This window comes from Tupaia chinensis, unplaced genomic scaffold (genome assembly GCF_000334495.1).
Source record: "Tupaia chinensis unplaced genomic scaffold, TupChi_1.0 Scaffold143584_1, whole genome shotgun sequence".
Lineage (NCBI taxonomy): Eukaryota > Metazoa > Chordata > Mammalia > Scandentia > Tupaiidae > Tupaia > Tupaia belangeri.
In genome coordinates, this window is record NW_006203430.1 from 4,571,020 (window position 1) to 4,588,046 (window position 17,027).

Here is a 17,027-nt window from a genome sequence, read left to right on the forward strand (position 1 = left end):
TCTATGTCTCTCTCTGTCTGTCTGGTGAGCACATGTGCCCTATAGCAAAAATTTCTCTTAAAAATTAATAATAATAATAATAATGCCAATGACCTTAAGCTTTTAGCTTGAGTTTGATGAATGTTCATACCATTCACTCTGCACAATGCTTTAATACCTTTGGAATCAACTCTTTCTGATACGTCTCTGGTGGTGGTCTGGCTCTGTGTTCATTAGGTAACATCCCCTTACATTAAAAGACTTTGGACTAATTTCCCTTCCATTTCTAATTACTAGTTATTTAGTAGATTAATATACTAGTTAGCTGTTTTTTAAAAATCTCATTCTAGCTTTTTGTTTGTTTTGAGGGAGATTTTTGCTATAGGGCATTTGTGCTCACCAGAAGAGACAGAGACAGAAGGACAGAGAGATGGCCATGCCGCAATCTCTTCTTCTCCATTCTCCTCTTGGGAATGCATGCACATGTGCCTGGCATGGGTTTTAAGCTTCCAGAGCAGTGGTTGACTATGTGGAAGTTCATGCCTTTTTCTTGGGGGGATAGCAAAGTAGAATAGGGTCCAGAAGGTGGCACAGCACTGAAATGAGATGCTTTGAAAGGCTGACCCACTCAGGACAGTTTTGGATTTGCATCAAAAGACCTCTCTGGGGGCTGGCAGGTGGCATAGTGGTTGAGGTGTTTGACTCCCACATGGCTGACTAAGGTTCAAGTCCTGGGCCTTGTGGCTTGCTTTCTCACTTTCCCTCGCTCTCTCCATCTGTCTCTCTCTGGCAAATTGGGGAAAAAAAAATAATGATAAATAAAGAAAATAATTATTTTTAAAAATTAAAAATAAAAAGACCTCTCAGAATATAGCAGACACATATGAGCCCGTGATTGTGGTTGGCTGAAGTTGGGGGTAGGTTATGGCTTAAAGACCTTGTTAGGGGTGCTATTTGTCTGTCTCTTTCTTTGTACGTTTCTCTTGCACATAGAAGAAATAAATAAATATTTTTCTTTTTTAAAATGAAAAGTAGAATAGAGAGCTAATGAAGTATAATTGGAAGAACACAGGCTTTGGGATCCATCAGAAAATCAAGATGTAGGTTATAATCAAAGAACCGACTGCACCACTTATTATAGGTAGTACCTTCGGCAAATCACCCAACTTCTCTGTTGTTATAGAATGATGACAGTAATGGCCTTTATGCTAACTTCACAGGGTTGGGTGAGGATGATATCTGTAAAAGTCTGTAAAACTTCATATTTTAAACTTATTTCTAGATTCTGTGTCCTGGGGGAAAAAAAAAAAACAATCAGTTTTATTGAGGTAAAATTTACATACCATACATTTTATCCATTTCATTTATACAATTCACTGGTTTTTAGTGTATTTGCAGAACTGTGTAACCATTAGCACAGTCAACTTTAGAAAGTTATCATCAGGACCAGCAGTTAGCGTAATGACTATATCGCTGGACTCCCGTGTAGTCGACCGTGGTTCAAGTCCCGGACCCAGCTGCTTAAACTCACACTGGGCATGTGTGCGTGCGTGCCCAAGATCCCCAGAGAATGGAAGAGAAGGGATTGCAGCATGGCCATCTTCCTGGGGAGTGATTTCTCACTTTTTGTCTCTCTGTCTCTCTCTGTCTTTCTGGAGAGTGCACGTGCCCTATAGCAAAAAGGGAAAAGTGCCCGCCCCTAAAGAAAAAAACCCTAAAAAAAAAAAAAAAAAAAAAAAAACAAGAAAGAAATAAAGAAAAAAAGGAAGTTATTATCAAAAAGAAATCATATCCTTTAGCCATTACCTCCCTGTCCGCCTCTTACATTCTTATTTTCTACTTTGTATTTATAGAGACTCTAGGATAATTTATAAATTAAATTAAGTGAAAATAAGATTTCTTGTGGATGATATTTAAGTACTGTTTCCTGTGAAGAGTATCTCTGTAGGACTTTCCAGTTAATGACCTAAGTGCATTGCAGGATGAGAGAAAGTGAGCTGAGTGTTAATAAATTATATTATTAGAAGATAACAATTCTCATTCCATTTCTATTTTGAGAAGCAGAATGCCTTGACTAGTACTCACTGTTACTGTTGAAGTCAAAATACCATGAAGTTGGTCATTAAAGGAAGATGGCCCTGCAGGGAGGCCATGTAGGAATGAACGCACTTATGTGCATAGAAGGTGTTTGGAAATCTTCCAATCCCAGGATATCTGCATTGTTGGGAAACTACTTGTACTTTTCCTTAATTTATTCTTTTTTAAAAATAGTTTTTATTTCTTCTCCCCCTACAAATGAGAAAGACAGACACACACACACACACACACACACACATATACATATGTGTGTATATATATATATATATATATATATATATATATATATATATAATGTATATGCAGAGAGAGAGAGAGATCAGCATCCCTGCAGAGTCCTCATTCCATGATCCACTCTCAGCCTCAGTTGCCAACATCATGGGCATGTGCATGCCTGGCATGTTCTGGGAGGTCTTCAGACATGAACCCAGAACCTCATGTGGGTCAGCCTCACAAAGTGTTTTACACTACTACTACTACTACTACTACTACTACTGTCAACCCCTTCCTTATCTTTCTAACATGAATTTGACTTCATACAGGAGAGCTAGAAAGCAAGGAAAGAGGAAGAGAAGAAGGGAGCGCGAGAGAAAAAAAAAAAAGAGCTATTCCTGGAGCACCTGTTTTCTCTACAACCCAAACATTGAGTAGAGGTGTTGAGACAGGGTGAAGATCTGTTTACGCAGTGTTGACTGAGGGAAGAAGAACTCAACTTTGGTCTCCTTTTTGTTCCAGGCCGCCAGATCCCACCCCTGGACCCCCATGAAAATGGAAACAATGGAGCAATCAAACTTGGGAAGCAAACGGCACCAGGCAGCCGGCGCTGCTGCTGACTGAGGATCATGATCCATGGTACCTGAAGAGCCAGTGATCACGTCCCCATGCACTGCTGAAGGACCTCGCTCTCGGTGCCCAGCACTCCACTTTGAGAAGAGTGAGCACCCTAGAAGACCTGCAGGGAATGGGACAGGAAACATTCCTGAGAAAAGATTTCAGAAAACTCTGGAAAACCCTCACCACCACCACCACAGAATGACCTTTCTGTGCAAGAGCTGCACACAGGAGGGATTATACTTATTATCTAATAAGTATAATTGCGTTTTGTTGTCAAAAACCTGAAAAATTTCTTGGATTTGTACAAAAATCTTGCTGCCTTATTATGTATGTGGGATTCCAAGTTGACAGTCCCCACTGGTTTCCTGTGTTACCGAGCCAAATTTCAGTAGCTTCTTCAATGCCATTGCCTTTGTCACCTAACCAGCCTTCACTAAAACGTAAATTTAATTCAGAAGGTTAGTTATTAGCTGGCTTTGGAAGTAAGCCTTTATTTATTACTTTTCTGAAAGAAATCAGAAGTGTAATTGGGCCATCACTCAAGCTGAGATTTGAGCTATTATAAAAGAGGAGAAAGATATATTAGAAACTGCTGTCTGTATCTCTTAATTGATTAACATATTTCTGAGTTTGGTTCATAAACAAACAAACAACCCAAATCAGACTAAAATAGTTCATGTAATTTTGAGATTGAGAGGCCTAGTTTGGAAGAGTCCATTACTTTGTGAGCAGGGATAGGTGTAGGATATAAATATTATTCAAGAGACCACTTGCCTTGCATCACCTCTACAGTAATAAATTCCCACTCTCCTAGAGAAGTTTAGTGAACAGAATATCATATTATTAAGAAAATACATTATAGTGTCATATCTAGGGGAAGAAAATTAACTAGAGGGTGTTCGAGTCTAATTGTAAGACAAACTTCTGATAATAGCAATTAATAATAGGTTACAGCAAAGCCAGCCAGAGGAAGTATTAGGACCTTAAAATTCTAAACCCAAAAATCTACAAAACTGAAAAATTGTAAGTGTTGCCAGGGTTGGGGAGGACAGTATTAGGCCTAGCCAGAGGTCTCATCCTAGGTTGTCAATGAACTGAGAATAGGGTTCAACAGAAACTTTCTTTTTCAGGTTTCCTCTCTGCCCAATTAATTAAAGACACCTGAATATGAAGGAAGTAACAGGAGAAAAAAAAAATTGAAAGGAATAAAAGCTAGTTCCATTGAAAATTGAAATTCTCTTATTCTAATTTCTATAAAAATGTGGGATCATGAAACCATTGATTTTTCTATCAGGGCTTATACTGGGAGGTGATTCTTAAGGGATATTGAGATCAGTACCTTTTGTAGGAATTAGGAAAACTGCAAAAGCCCAGTCTCAGATAAGGTCAGTTGTGCTGTGTGATAGCAAGGGCCAGTTGGTACTGTCTTTGCCATGAACTTTTTCAAGGACTCACAAACTTTTATTGATAACCTACAATGTGAAAGTCAAGAAAGAGTTCATGAGCTAATTAAAGACCTTGAACTTTCAGTGACTCAGTCTGAGCTGGTGCTTAGAAATATAGGAAGGCTGTGCCCACCATGCTCTTGACCAGCAAGAGACGCCAAGTCACATCATCAGCAAAAAGGTAGGGTTCTGGAGAGACCAGGGCCAAGCTCACAATTTCTGTATGTTGACTGTAATCAAGGAAATGGAACCAGGTCAGAATCACAGATTTCTGTTTTTCAACTCAAGAACGTGCTGTCAGTTTGATGCTCTAACTGTTTTACCCTACTTGTGAGAGCTAATGGACCATCTCGGGATGTGAAGGCTGGAAAATGCTTATTTTTGCTTCAAAAGTGCCACTTGGCTATCCCAGACAAGTACCTCAAAAATTGTTAGCTATTGGCATTTGAATATCCTGGCAGGGACTTTGCAAAGATTTGCAGTTTTTTCTCCATATTCTCAACAATACTTGCTGACATGATTCTGCCCACAGGCCAAGAAATGATCATACCTTTTGCCAGAGTTTAAAAATTTGAACTGAAAATTGAAGTGACCTCTTTCCAGGTGACATGCAAGCTTATTTTTGCACCTTTCCTCATCCAGCTTTCTCTGAGAACCTGGAATTATCTCCAGATAGCTGCTCAGGTTTCCTAGCTACGCAGAAAGTTCCACAGCTGTGGGCTCGGTTTGTCGTGCTTGTAATTTACATAGAATGCCAAGGTCTTAACCACATGTAGCAAGCTGATGAGCCCATGGTTTTACTTCATAAGCATATGAGGGTATGAAACAGTACTTTTACCTTTCTATATTGCCTTAGACAACATTGACGTCAGACAGAAATATATTCTCTTCACCACTTGGAGCAATTAGCAGAGAGTCCGTTGCACTTGAACGCACAAGTATTCACATAAACATTTGTCTTTTCTCGAGATGAATGCTTGGGTCTTGTCCCCAATGAGGCTTTCCTGCCTTCCTTTACTTCAGCTTGAGATTACTTTCTGGCTATTCTGTTCATTGAACCATAACCATGTAACATTATGTGAAGGCCTAGAAATGACCATTGCTTCACAATGCCAAGTAATTTCATGTGTTATAACATCTTGGACATCATTTTCCAAAATTTACTTCCTGTCCCCTGTGTTCTTTCATGTGTGGTGTGTGTATACGTGTAAATACAATTTTGTTTTTGTTATGCTGACATGTAATGCATTTCATTTGCTGAGCTTGGCTCATGGCTATGTGTTATATAAGTTAGGTATGAATTCTCACAGGGACTGTTTCCCAGCAGAAATCCCTGAGAATGGCAGTGGAGTTGCATAAACATTTTACATAGGTACATAATTGACTTGCCATTTTAGAGTTAAAAATGGCACATTAGGGTGCTGAATATGACATTACCTTGCAGACTCAAAGGCTGAAGACCTAAAACTAATTTTTAGCCAACAATACAGGCTGTGCCCCATTTAAACTGAGTTCATTTTCAGAGGGAGGTTTGGATGATCAAATTGAGGACTGTGACAGGTGGTAGCTGAAATTGAGCTCCTTTTTGTGGGCTACACTTCTTACTGCTCTGCAGTGCTCATGGCAAGTTGTGCAATGAGCTAGCTTATGTAAACAGAAAGGCTCCGCTGTTTTCATACCAATTAGGTATCTAGTTTACCCTCTGCACCGTTTTGTTGAAGCTAAACCCAATGATCCGACGGCAGTGCTCTGTTGTGCAGACTCCTCCCTTTCTCCTGCCTGTGTAAAAGGCCTCCATCTGGGCTGGACCCAGTCCCGGCACGTAGAAGACACCACTGCAGACAGCTTGGACCTTGCCACCGTGTATCTATTCCATGGTAAAGCGTTTCCCTCAACAATGCCCAATTGTATCTGTAATTTTTGGTTGAACACATGCTGATTCTTACTAATAAATATTCTAAGTTTACCACCTTCGTCTTTTTCTTCTTGCAAGGTTCAATAGGATCATTTTTTTAGAATCACACTCAATCACAAAGTGTGGTGATTCTCCAGAGAAATGTGTGTCCCTGTCTGGGCGGAGACGTGTAAGGATGTTCACTGAGCACTCTTTGCCATAACCAAATGTTGTTTCCACTAAGGAAATAGATAAGTAAAATGTGGCATTATCCCATGATGACAGTCATAAGAGAATGAAAATGAACGCGATATCTCTAAGATAGCAACATGGATGAGTGTGTGTGTCAGCGGGCAGGTAGGAGGAGTGGAGATGATGGAAGGAAAAGGATAGGACTAAGTATACTTCAGAAAGGGTATTGGCTAGGGAACCAGCAGTTAGCGTAATGGCTATGTCGCTGGACTCCCACGTAGTCGTCTGGGGTTCACGTCCCGGACCCAGTGGCTTAAAACTCACGCCGGGCGTGTGTGCGTGCGTGCCCAAGATCCCGAGAGGAGGGAGAAGGGATTGCGGTGTGACCATCCCCTCTGGGGGGTGATTTCTCGCTTTCTGTCTCTATGTCTCTCTTTGTCTGTCTGGCGAGTGCACGCGCCTTATAGCGAAAACCTCTCCAAAAAAAAAAAAAAAAAGAAACTGTATTGGCTACATTGAGGTGGCAATTACATTGATGAAAACTTTCTAGCTCATTACAGAGGTCAGCCTAATCCTGTATGGTTCATTGTCTCCACTCTCCCACCTCTTTGAAAAAAATTAACATAGAAAAACAAAAAGTCTAATAAAGCACACACCTTGAAATTTAGCACATGCTATCACTTTGTCAGGTTGGCTTCGTATTTTTATATCATGAAATGAAAAAAAAATTACTAATGGTTAAATATCTTTTGTTCTCCTCCCCGACTTTATTGACTTCCCTTTCACAGAGAAGGACAGTCATGAAGTTCGTGTTTATCCTTTCCATTTTCTTTTGTTTTGACACACACATTCATGACCTACATGAATGTGTAGTTTTCACATTCGTGAAAACGTTATTGTACGCATTTGTAACGCTTCGACTCGCTTTATTTTCTCAACAGGGACCAGAGTTCAGCTGCCCATGCCATGTACTGCACAGCTACTGAGGGCTCTATCCACACACACTGCCACAAGAGTGACTTCCTTGGGAGTGCACAGGAAGGCAGCTCTACAGTCTACATTCTGTTCTGTTTTTCAGGGGTCTTCAAAGAGTTCATAAAAATGTGTCTTACTAAAAACTGTGCATGGATTTCAACATTTTTCACAACAGAATAAACTTGCTCTTCAGTTCCATTTTCTTCATGTTTAATAGGACTCAGTATCTGAGGAGTTATGCACTGAAGCTGGGAGGCCTTCATGGCAACTTGCACATTTTTACTAAACAACTCCTGTTGATCAAAGGGCCCTGGAGAACAAAGACACATAGCCCAGGGCTGAGTTAAGCTCAACTCCTTCAGTATTACCGTGGCTGTTCTAAGTAGTGTTTAAACACTTTCTGGACCCAGCAGATACTGTCCAGAGAGTAAGACCTGCTGGCTGGTAGGGGAGGGAGACTTCATCCCAACTTCCTGAACCCTTGTCTCCAGGAAGTATCTTCTCTCACATCTCCAGATATACTACAGCAGTGTGAATGGTGTTTTGTACTTAAGTGAAGCTATCTTCTCCCCTCCATTCCAGTGCTCGGTTTAAAAAACAAAAAGGTAACACTAAGTGTTGGCAGGTATACTAAAAATAGGCAGTCTTATATATGTGGGTTAGAGTATAAGTTGGCAAAATCTTTCTAGAAAGCAGTTTGGCCCTGTATATTGAAAATATTTGAATGACAGTACCTTGTGACTCACTAATTCTAGTTTTCTGGTTTTAGGAATATAATTCCAAAAGTGTCTATGTATGCGTGTGATACATATGGAGAGGTCTCAGAAACTTCACGGAAGATACATATTATAGAAAAAACTATAGCTAGAATTTCAAAATGTTTTGTACCAAAATAAACTCATACTTTAATTCTGTTTTCCAAGACCTTTCAGAAGTCCTGTATATCTGCTATTGCTGCAAAACACATTTACCTGAAATGAAAAATTGGCGTAATTCAACAAAAACTTAGGATCTTACATTTTTTTTTTTCTGAGGGCAGGAACTTGGGCGTACCTTGACTGGGTGGTTCTGGCTGGGGGAGGGGAGTCTCTAATAAGACTGGCCAAGTTGAGAGGTTGACTGGGCCTACAGTCATCTAAAGACCTAATGGGTTGGGATTCTGCCTTCAAAAGTGACTCACTGGCTGTCAGCAGCAGGTCTCAGTTCCTTCCAGGTGGGTCCCTCCATCAGCTACATGAGTGATCACATGATCTTGCCAGCACCCCATCTGCCTGATGCAGAGAGCTGAATTTAGTCTCACCTCATTTTGCCCAGTTGCCCCAGTGCCTTCCGTCACTTTAGGCTTGAACTTTTTATCAGGATTTAATTCTCTACCCTTTCTCTCAAGGGTAAAGGGTGGGAATTGCATCTAAGCTTCTGGAGTGCACTCGCACCTGTGGGGAGATGTTCCTAATTGTTGGTACCTCTTGCTGTCCGTGGTGATCTCATTCCCATCTGGCATGTGGTTATCAGCCCCAAGCCTGCTCTCACTTTTGGTCACCAGGTTCACACGATCCCTCTGTGACCCTCGTCCTGTGCACCTGGATCCCTCAGGCCACTTCTATGTCCTGCTATAACACCTGGGAACAGGCAGACTGTGAATGGGAGCATGAACCTCTCTGGGGGCCTCAGAGAATGGTGGGGTAGCAGCCTAGGGTTAGGTGAGGGCTGTCCCAGGTAGGTGTGGCAGCATCCCTACGCCATTGCTGGGGCTCCAGGATGACAGATGGGATGGGACCCCATGCCTGGAGCCACTTCTGGGACAGTGGTAGGCGGCAGTACAGGGCTCACTGTCTCAGGTGCCAGCTGTCTCCTACCCAGTAGGGAGCCCCAGCTTGGGGCACAACTTTATCCCAGCTTTATCAGAGCTTGCCTTTTTAAGTTCCCAAATCCTCTGCTTACGTGGAGATGTTATGCCCAAAGTGGGGCACTTTTGAGAGTGAAAAGGGGTACTGTTAATTTTCAGCTGAAGCAACAGCAGTAAATGAAAGAGTCTCAGCACACCAGGGTGTACACATGGTCATTCTGGTCTAGCCTCCTACACATCTGGCAAAGGAGGAGGTAGGATTGAGGGGTGGGCAGACAACTCAGGAATTCCCAGGTAAGCACCTTATCCTTATCACAAGTAGGTTTGTACAGTCGCTTATTCATCCGCTCATCCTTTCATCCATCTGTTCACCCATCCATCCATCCAACAAGTATTTACTGAGGGCTACTGTGAGTAAAGTACTTGGTTAGTCAGATTTATGCTTCATCAGATTTATGCAATTACCAAGCTTATAAGGAGGAAACAAAGAGAAGGAAAAAAAGACAAGGGAACTAAGAAGTGCAAACAGGAGAAGTTTCTTCAACTCCAGCAGGGCAACCTGACTGGGGGAGGCGCTCTGACTAGATGGGCAGGACCTGGGGGCTTGGGAGTCAGCTCCGCCCCTTACTCATCCAATGGTCATTGGCAATTTACGTGGTTTCTCTGAGCCACAGGTTTCTCCTGTAAAATGGGGATAGTGCCCACATCATAGGGCTCAGTGTCAGGATGCAGTGAAGTCATTGTTTGGAAGCACTGAGGACAAGAAACTTAGTGTCTGCAGTGTTGCCACAGATGTCCCCTGGAGCTGGGAAGGGTTCGTTATTCCTGTCCTCTTAGTTGCCACTTTTCTCTTTGTTGTCTTTCTTTTTCTTTTCATGGGAGGCAATGTAGTGTAGAGGCGAAGATTTGCCAGCAGTGGGACCTCTGGCAGATCAGCCTAAGCCCTGCTTAGATGTATAACGCAGATAAACAACTCATATGCACACATGCTTATGCTTCTAGAATACAAAGAACTTAGAGTGGAAATCCCCCCCCCCATATTTGATATGGGCTCATTTGGCAGTGAAACCAAATCTGAACAGACAGAATGCTATTTATAATCATTACTTAGCCATCCAGGGTGCATGTTTGTATATCTAGACACAGAAATACCACTGTCTGATTATAGGATCTTCCTTCTGTTTCTGCTGGAGTGTTCTGTGATACATTAATTACTTTTATAAAATCCAAACTAAATCCTGAATTCTGAAAACATCTGCCCTTCCAATAGATAGTATTGTTGGCAGGTGGTATCTACCTCACCGGGATAGAGAGAGCTGATGTGTGTGATGAGGCCGTCACCTGAAGAGCTCCAGGAAGCTCCTTTCTATACTCAGCGTTGTAGCAGAGGACATTAGGTGTAGCTTAGGAAGTTAATTGGGTTTTACCTTAGAGGGTGAGAAAAAAGAAACTCACATGACACAGGCACTTCAATCCTATTGTACAAGCTTTCTTTGAGTGAATGGTGTACTCTACACTGGGCTAAAGACGGGAGATGGGGCTCAGCCAATTTGGTAGTTAAAGTGACTGGATTTCACATGGCCAAATGCAGTTTGAATCCCAGACTCAGCAGTTTGAAAAATACACCAGGTATGTGTGTGCATGCCCTAAATCCCGAGAGCCCAAGAGGAGAATGGAGGAGAAGGGATTGTGGCATAGCTATTCCCCCTGGAGTGCTTTCTCACTCCCCCGCCACCCCCCTGCCACTCCTGCACAAGCATGTGCCCTACAGCAAACACACAAACATCAAAAAGACTGGATATGCCAAGACATCCCCCTTATCTTCAAGAAGCTTCTATTTGGGGTGAGGGGGAACAAATTATGCCATGAAAATGAAAAGTGTGTGGTTAACAAGAGAGTCTGAGTGGTTAGGACTACATGTTGGCCTGTGACATCTTATGCTTTTTGTTGTTGTTTCTCAATATTCTGACTTTAAAGTTAGTATTGCGTGATATGGGAAAGTCTTATGGAATAGTTTGTTTCATTTCTCTCCTGTTTTATTCAGATGCCAAAATGAGGTGGTAGTCTGCAAGATGTTAAGAAAAGTCATGAAAGTAAAAGTATATTTTAAATGAAGTATGTTAAGCCAGCCATGGTGGGGCAGCAGGCAGTAACACAGTGTTCCATGATGCTTAGGGTACATGGGAAGGTCTTGGGTTCATGCCCTGAGGTCTCCCTGCACATGCTGGTTGCATGTGTGCCTGTCATGCAGGCTGGACAAGACTGAGAGTGAATTGTGTGTGAAAACCATGTGATTTCTCTCTCTACCCCTGACTCTCACGGAATAAATAAATTAACATTTTTGTTACAAAAGCATTTTAGTGTAAACTCAACTGTTTCCTGTTATACAAACTGTAAACCATCCATGTCTTTAATTCGTTCATTCGTTAATGCCCATTGATTGTCACACTCCCTCATGGTGAGAATGAGCTTAAGCTCTTCCCAGTAAGTTCATTATAGTGACTCTGAACATCAAAGCTACAATTAATGCACTAAGCCATGTTTCATAGGACCTGTTTCTTTGCATCTTTTTAACTGCCGTACTCTTATGCGTTCCATTTGTCCGAAGGCAGGTGCAGTCACAGTAGCCTGCTAACTCACTTGTCTGACTTCCTTTCAAAAGTGGGCAATGGTAGATTCAAAGGACAATGTGCAGAGAACGATATCCTTGCAACCCATGGCCAGAGTCATGTGCCTTTGTCAAATCTATTTGAGTAGCCTATTTGTATTAAAACATCAGCAAACTTACATGTAACCCAAATCTTACCACAGTAGCTCTGAACAGAATTTTCCAACAAATATTCACAGTGGAGAGCTACGCCCTTATGCCAGAAGTCAGATGTGGGCCATTGCTCACAGCCCCATCCTGGCAGGGTGTCCAGGGATCCTTAGTTAAATTTCGAGACTCTTTTTCCCCCCAATTTGTCAAAGGGAGCATGCACTCACCAGAGAAAGACAGAGAGAAAGAGAGAGAAAAAGAAAGCAAGGAGGTACTCCCCTTCCCCCTGCCAAGGAGGAATAATCCACCACAATCGCTTCTTCTCCTTTTCTCCCTCCTTTTAGAGTTTTGAGCATACACACATATACCTGGCATATTTTTCAAGCTGCTGGATCTGGGACTTGAACTGCACAAGTGGCCATGTGGGATCCAGCTGCCTTAAGCACTATGCCATCAGTTGACCTGAAGCATCAATATTTCAAGTTGCTTGGAATCCACCCAAATTGCAGACGTAAGAGTGAAAATAATTGGAACAACTGTGCCAAACCTAACACACAACTAAGCTCTCCATGTATAAATATAACAGGACCGCATTGACTGAGATAGGCAGATATAATATAGCTTATACACTTTTCTAAAGTGCATCTACTCTTCTCCATGAACCTTAACTCAGTGGGCTTTGAGGAGGGTGGTGAGAAATAAAGACACTGAATTTAAATGACCTGTTTGAGGAATTTCAGCCTAAAGAACACGTTTTTCTATTTATGGTGGTAGCAGCTCATTCTTTCAGATTCTTTCCCTTCCTCCTTAACATCGGGTGCACAGGGTTATACTGCGTCGTTGTGGCCAGGTGCTCTGCCTCCTGCTGTCTCCCTTGTGAAATGACCACTCTGGCCTGGTCCCAGACTGAGGACTGAGGACTGAAGACTCACTGATCCCATCTAGGGTGAGGGCATCCTCACCCTTACTAACTGGTGGTACTTGTGATTATAGTCCTTGCCTCTGGTCACAAACCCTCCTATACCATGGCTTCTTTAGTCCCCAAATACATGGCTCCTCCCACCGTTTACTTGAAGGAAAACAGCCTTTTTGTGGCTAGTCCTAGTTCCCTCAGCCATGTCTACCATGTCTACCCCATCCTGCAGAATCAGGATTCAAATACCTTTTCCCTGAGAAGACACCCTTTGACACTCCAGGGCAACTCCCTTGTTTTCTAGCCTCACTTTACACAGCACAGCCAGTTCAAAGTGCTATGTATTGATACGGAAATTGGCATTCTTTAGAGATGCACTCTGAACAAGTGCTCATCTGTTTTAATTTTGGCCCAGCAACATAAGGGTGAGAATCAAGAGGACTGTCTAAAGGAAAAGACCTCCACATTATCTGTAGAAGCCTCCATCCAGCTCTTGGCAATGGTTTGGCTATGTGGAATTTTATACCAAAATATATTTTATTAAGGGGGAAAGGAGATAGAATAGCATTAGCCTTAGCAAATCCGTATTTCTTAATGTCAGCAGTGTATTTGGACATGCCTGTGAGAAAGGGTGCAGGCTGGGCTTGTGGAGAGTTATCTGGCAAGTGCCGGACATTTGACATCATGTGGCACTTCCCAGGGGCAGCTAACATGGCCATGAGGAGACATATAGGAGAGGATTACAGTGGGTGAGTCATAAAGAGAAGGCTGGGGCTGGAGAATCCTGGAGGGAGAGTATAGGAGGGCTGGTTCACAATATCCAGCTTAGGCAGGGTAGCAGGCAAACAGTACAACACAGTGTGGTTTTGAGCTTGCCCTACTTCCTAGCTTTGTGACTTTGAGTGAGCTACTTCTCTAAGGCTCAGTTTTCTCATTTGTAAAGAGCTGATCATAATGGTGCTTACCTCAGTGGTGGTTGTGTTACAGGAAACAATGCCTGTGAAGACATATCCCTAGCCTCAGGCACGGCATAGCCCACCATCACTGAGGCTGTCATGATGTGCTCGAATATCACTGTTGTGAGTATAGATAGGGAAGACCAACCATAAAGGGCTTAGGTTGCATAAGGTGAAAAAAGTTGGAGGGTACGGCTTTCAGTATAAGGCATCTATGAAGGACCAGGAGTGGGTATAGGTAAGGAACTGGAAATGGGAAGTGTTGAAGCTGGAGCCCCAGTGGAACCAGAAACAAGACTGGAACATCAAGAAGAAACTAATAAAACTGATACTAATGGTAAGAGGAAAGAAAAGGAGATTGCTTGTGTACTTGGGGAGGGGGCAGCAGTGTTAAAAAAAAAAAGAAAGAAAGAAAAAAGAAAGCAGAGAATGTTGTAGTTAAAAAAAAAAAATTATATATATATAGGCCCAGCTGGTGTTGTGGTGATGAAGGAAATGGGATCTCATGTGGCTGCCTTTAATTTGAGTCCCAGACCTGGTGGCTTGAAAAACACACCAGGAAAATGTGCGTGTGTGCCCAAAACCATGAGAGGAGGCTGGAAGAGAAGGGATTGCAGTGTGGCCTTACCCCCTCAGGGTGATTTCTTACTTTCTTTCTCTCTTTCTGTCTTTCTCTAGTGAATGTACATACTCTATAGAAAAATTTTTTTAAAAAAGGGGACCAGCAGTTAGCGTAATGGCTATGTCACTGGACTCCCATGTAGTTGACCGCGTTCGAGTCCCAGATCCGGTGGCTTAAACTCATGCCGGTCGCGTGTGCGTGCATGCCCAAGATCCCGAGAGGAGAATGGAGGAGAAGGGATTGCGGCGTGACCATCCCCCCTGGGGGGTGATTTCTCGCTTTCTATCTCTGTCTGTCTGGAGAGCGCACGCACCCTATAGCAAAAACCTCTCAAAAAAAAAAAAAAGAAAAATTAAAGAAAAGAAAGATTTCCAAGGGACTTTAAAAAATGTGTGAGAGAATGGTGTAAAAAAATCGGAAATTCATGCATAAGTTTTTCATGCTATGTATTTTCCATTAATTTTTTTGAAGAACCCCTTGTACATATGCTCTTTGGCCTTCTGTTGAATTAAGTTATTGATTAACATCAATAACTTTACTTGTGATTGCTTAAGAATGACAATCTTCCTTGGACTGTGTGATCAGTGTTATTTTGTTCCTTCTTTTGCATTTTTACTTTATTTATTTGCCCTTTTTGTTCTGAAAGTCCTTTATAGGTCCAACAATGTGGCTGTCCTGGTCCCAGAGCTCTTGGAAACAGCCCAAATCAAAGAGAAGGCCTTTGTCCCTGTGATTGACAACACACTCCGCCTGTCCACAGAGGAGTCTGAGTTCCCACAGCAGAGCAATGACATCTCCAGGTCCTCAGCAACCACCGCCCAACCCAAACAGGAAAACACCCCCAAGTCCACTGCAAAAAACATCCAGTCCAAGCAGGGCAATATGCCCAAATCCACTACAAAAACCACCCAGTCCAAATATGGCTATATCTCCAAGTCTTTAGCAAAATACAATCCATTCAAGAGGAATGACACCCAGAAGTCCCCAAAAGAAACTAAACCTGAGAAAGGAAACATCCTGAAACCTAAAGAAGTAGCCATCCAGCCCAAGCAAGGTGACATCCTGAAATCCTCAACAAAAAATATCCAGCCCAAGGATAGTTATGTTCCCAAGTCCTTAGAAGAAACCATTCAGCCCAGGGAGGGTGACATCATTGAGTCCTCAGAAGAAACCAGTCAACCCAAGGAGGGTTATGTCCCTAAGTCCTCAGAAGAAGCCGGTCAGCCCAAGGAGGGTGATGTTCCTAAGTCCTCAGAAGAAACCGGTCAGCCCAAGGAGGGTGATGTTCCTAAGTCCTCAGAAGAAACCGGTCAGCCCAAGGAGGGTGATGTTTCTAAGTCCTCAGAAGAAACCAATCAGCCCAAAGATGCACCCAAATCCTCAGAAGTCACCCAATCCAAGGATGGCAACATCCCAAAGTCCTCAAAAGAAGACATCCAGCTTGAGGAAGGTGACATTCTGAAACCTGAAGAAGAAATGATGGAGTACCTGGAGGTAGACATGGTGAAAATTATCTTGAGCAAGGAGGACTTCAAGGCAGCGCTTAAGGAGGCTGGGGAGAGGCTAGTGGCTGTGGAATTCTCAGCCAGCTGGTGTGGGCCTTGCAGGACCATCCGGCCATTCTTCCATTCCCTGTCTCTGGAGCACAATGACATGGTGTTCCTGGAAGTAGATGCTGATGACTGTGAGGAACTGGTGAAAGACTGTGATGTCTTCTGTATCCCAACCTTTCAGTTTTATAAAAAAGAAAACAAGGTGGGTGAATTTTGTGGAGCCCAAAGAGAAAAACTCAGAGCAACCATTGCAGAACTAAAGTAATCATATATTCTGAAAACATTGTAAACAGTCAACTATTTATTGCTTGGGACTTTTTTCTTTCTGAAAACGTATCAGGTACAGCAAAAGTAGGTGTTCAAATATCAATGCTTGTAAATCATAAATATTAACTGCACCCTTTGACAAAAACAGTCAATGCATTAAAGCACACCATGACCATGCTTTGTTAAGAGAGTGTGAAATTAGAAATTCCTTGGGTGGATATTGGAAATCCCACTGTCCTCTATTTTTCAATCTTGATTATTTTTCACTTCCACTGAAAATTTTGCTTGCTATATTTTTAGCAACATTGGAAATTTAGATAATTCTACAGAAGTATGATTAAAAGATGAATGGAGCCTTCTTTCTCATGTTCATAGATCACCAGGAATTCTGATAAGATAATTTTGGAAATAAAGAATTGGAGGGACCAGCAGTTAGCGTAATGGCTATGTCGCTGGTCTCCCACATAGTCAACCGCAGTTCGAGTCCCACACCTGGCCGCTTAAACTCATGCCGGGCGTGTGTGCCTGCGTGCCCAAGATCCCGAAGGAAAATGGAGGAAAAGGGATTGTGGCGTGGCCATCCCTTCTGGGGAGTGATTTCTCACTTTCTGTCTCTCTGTCTCTCTCTGTTTTTCTGGCAAGCACATGTGCCCTATAGCAAAAACCTCTCCAAAAAAAAAAAAAAAAAAGGAAAGA

The 17,027-nt window shown here is 42.4% G+C and overlaps 2 protein-coding genes across 2 annotated transcripts in view; both read left to right on the plus strand.

The window, feature by feature from the left end:
- The window catches only part of RAB31 (RAB31, member RAS oncogene family), a 114,306-nt gene extending 107,985 nt beyond the window's left edge, over positions 1-6,321 (plus strand). The window contains exon 8 of the mRNA XM_027766537.1: positions 2,812-6,321. Within this exon, the coding sequence (XP_027622338.1) occupies positions 2,812-2,909 (98 nt within the window). The 3' untranslated portion in view covers positions 2,910-6,321. The remainder of the gene's footprint in view (positions 1-2,811) is intronic.
- Positions 6,322-14,028: 7,707 nt separating this feature from the next.
- On the plus strand, positions 14,029-16,520 carry TXNDC2 (thioredoxin domain containing 2). Its single transcript, XM_006164030.3, has 2 exons — positions 14,029-14,226; positions 15,158-16,520. The coding sequence occupies exons 1-2, from the start codon at positions 14,142-14,144 to the stop codon at positions 16,327-16,329; spliced, it is 1,257 nt and encodes a 418-aa protein (XP_006164092.1). The 5' UTR covers positions 14,029-14,141; the 3' UTR covers positions 16,330-16,520.
- Positions 16,521-17,027: the final 507 nt, after the last annotated feature.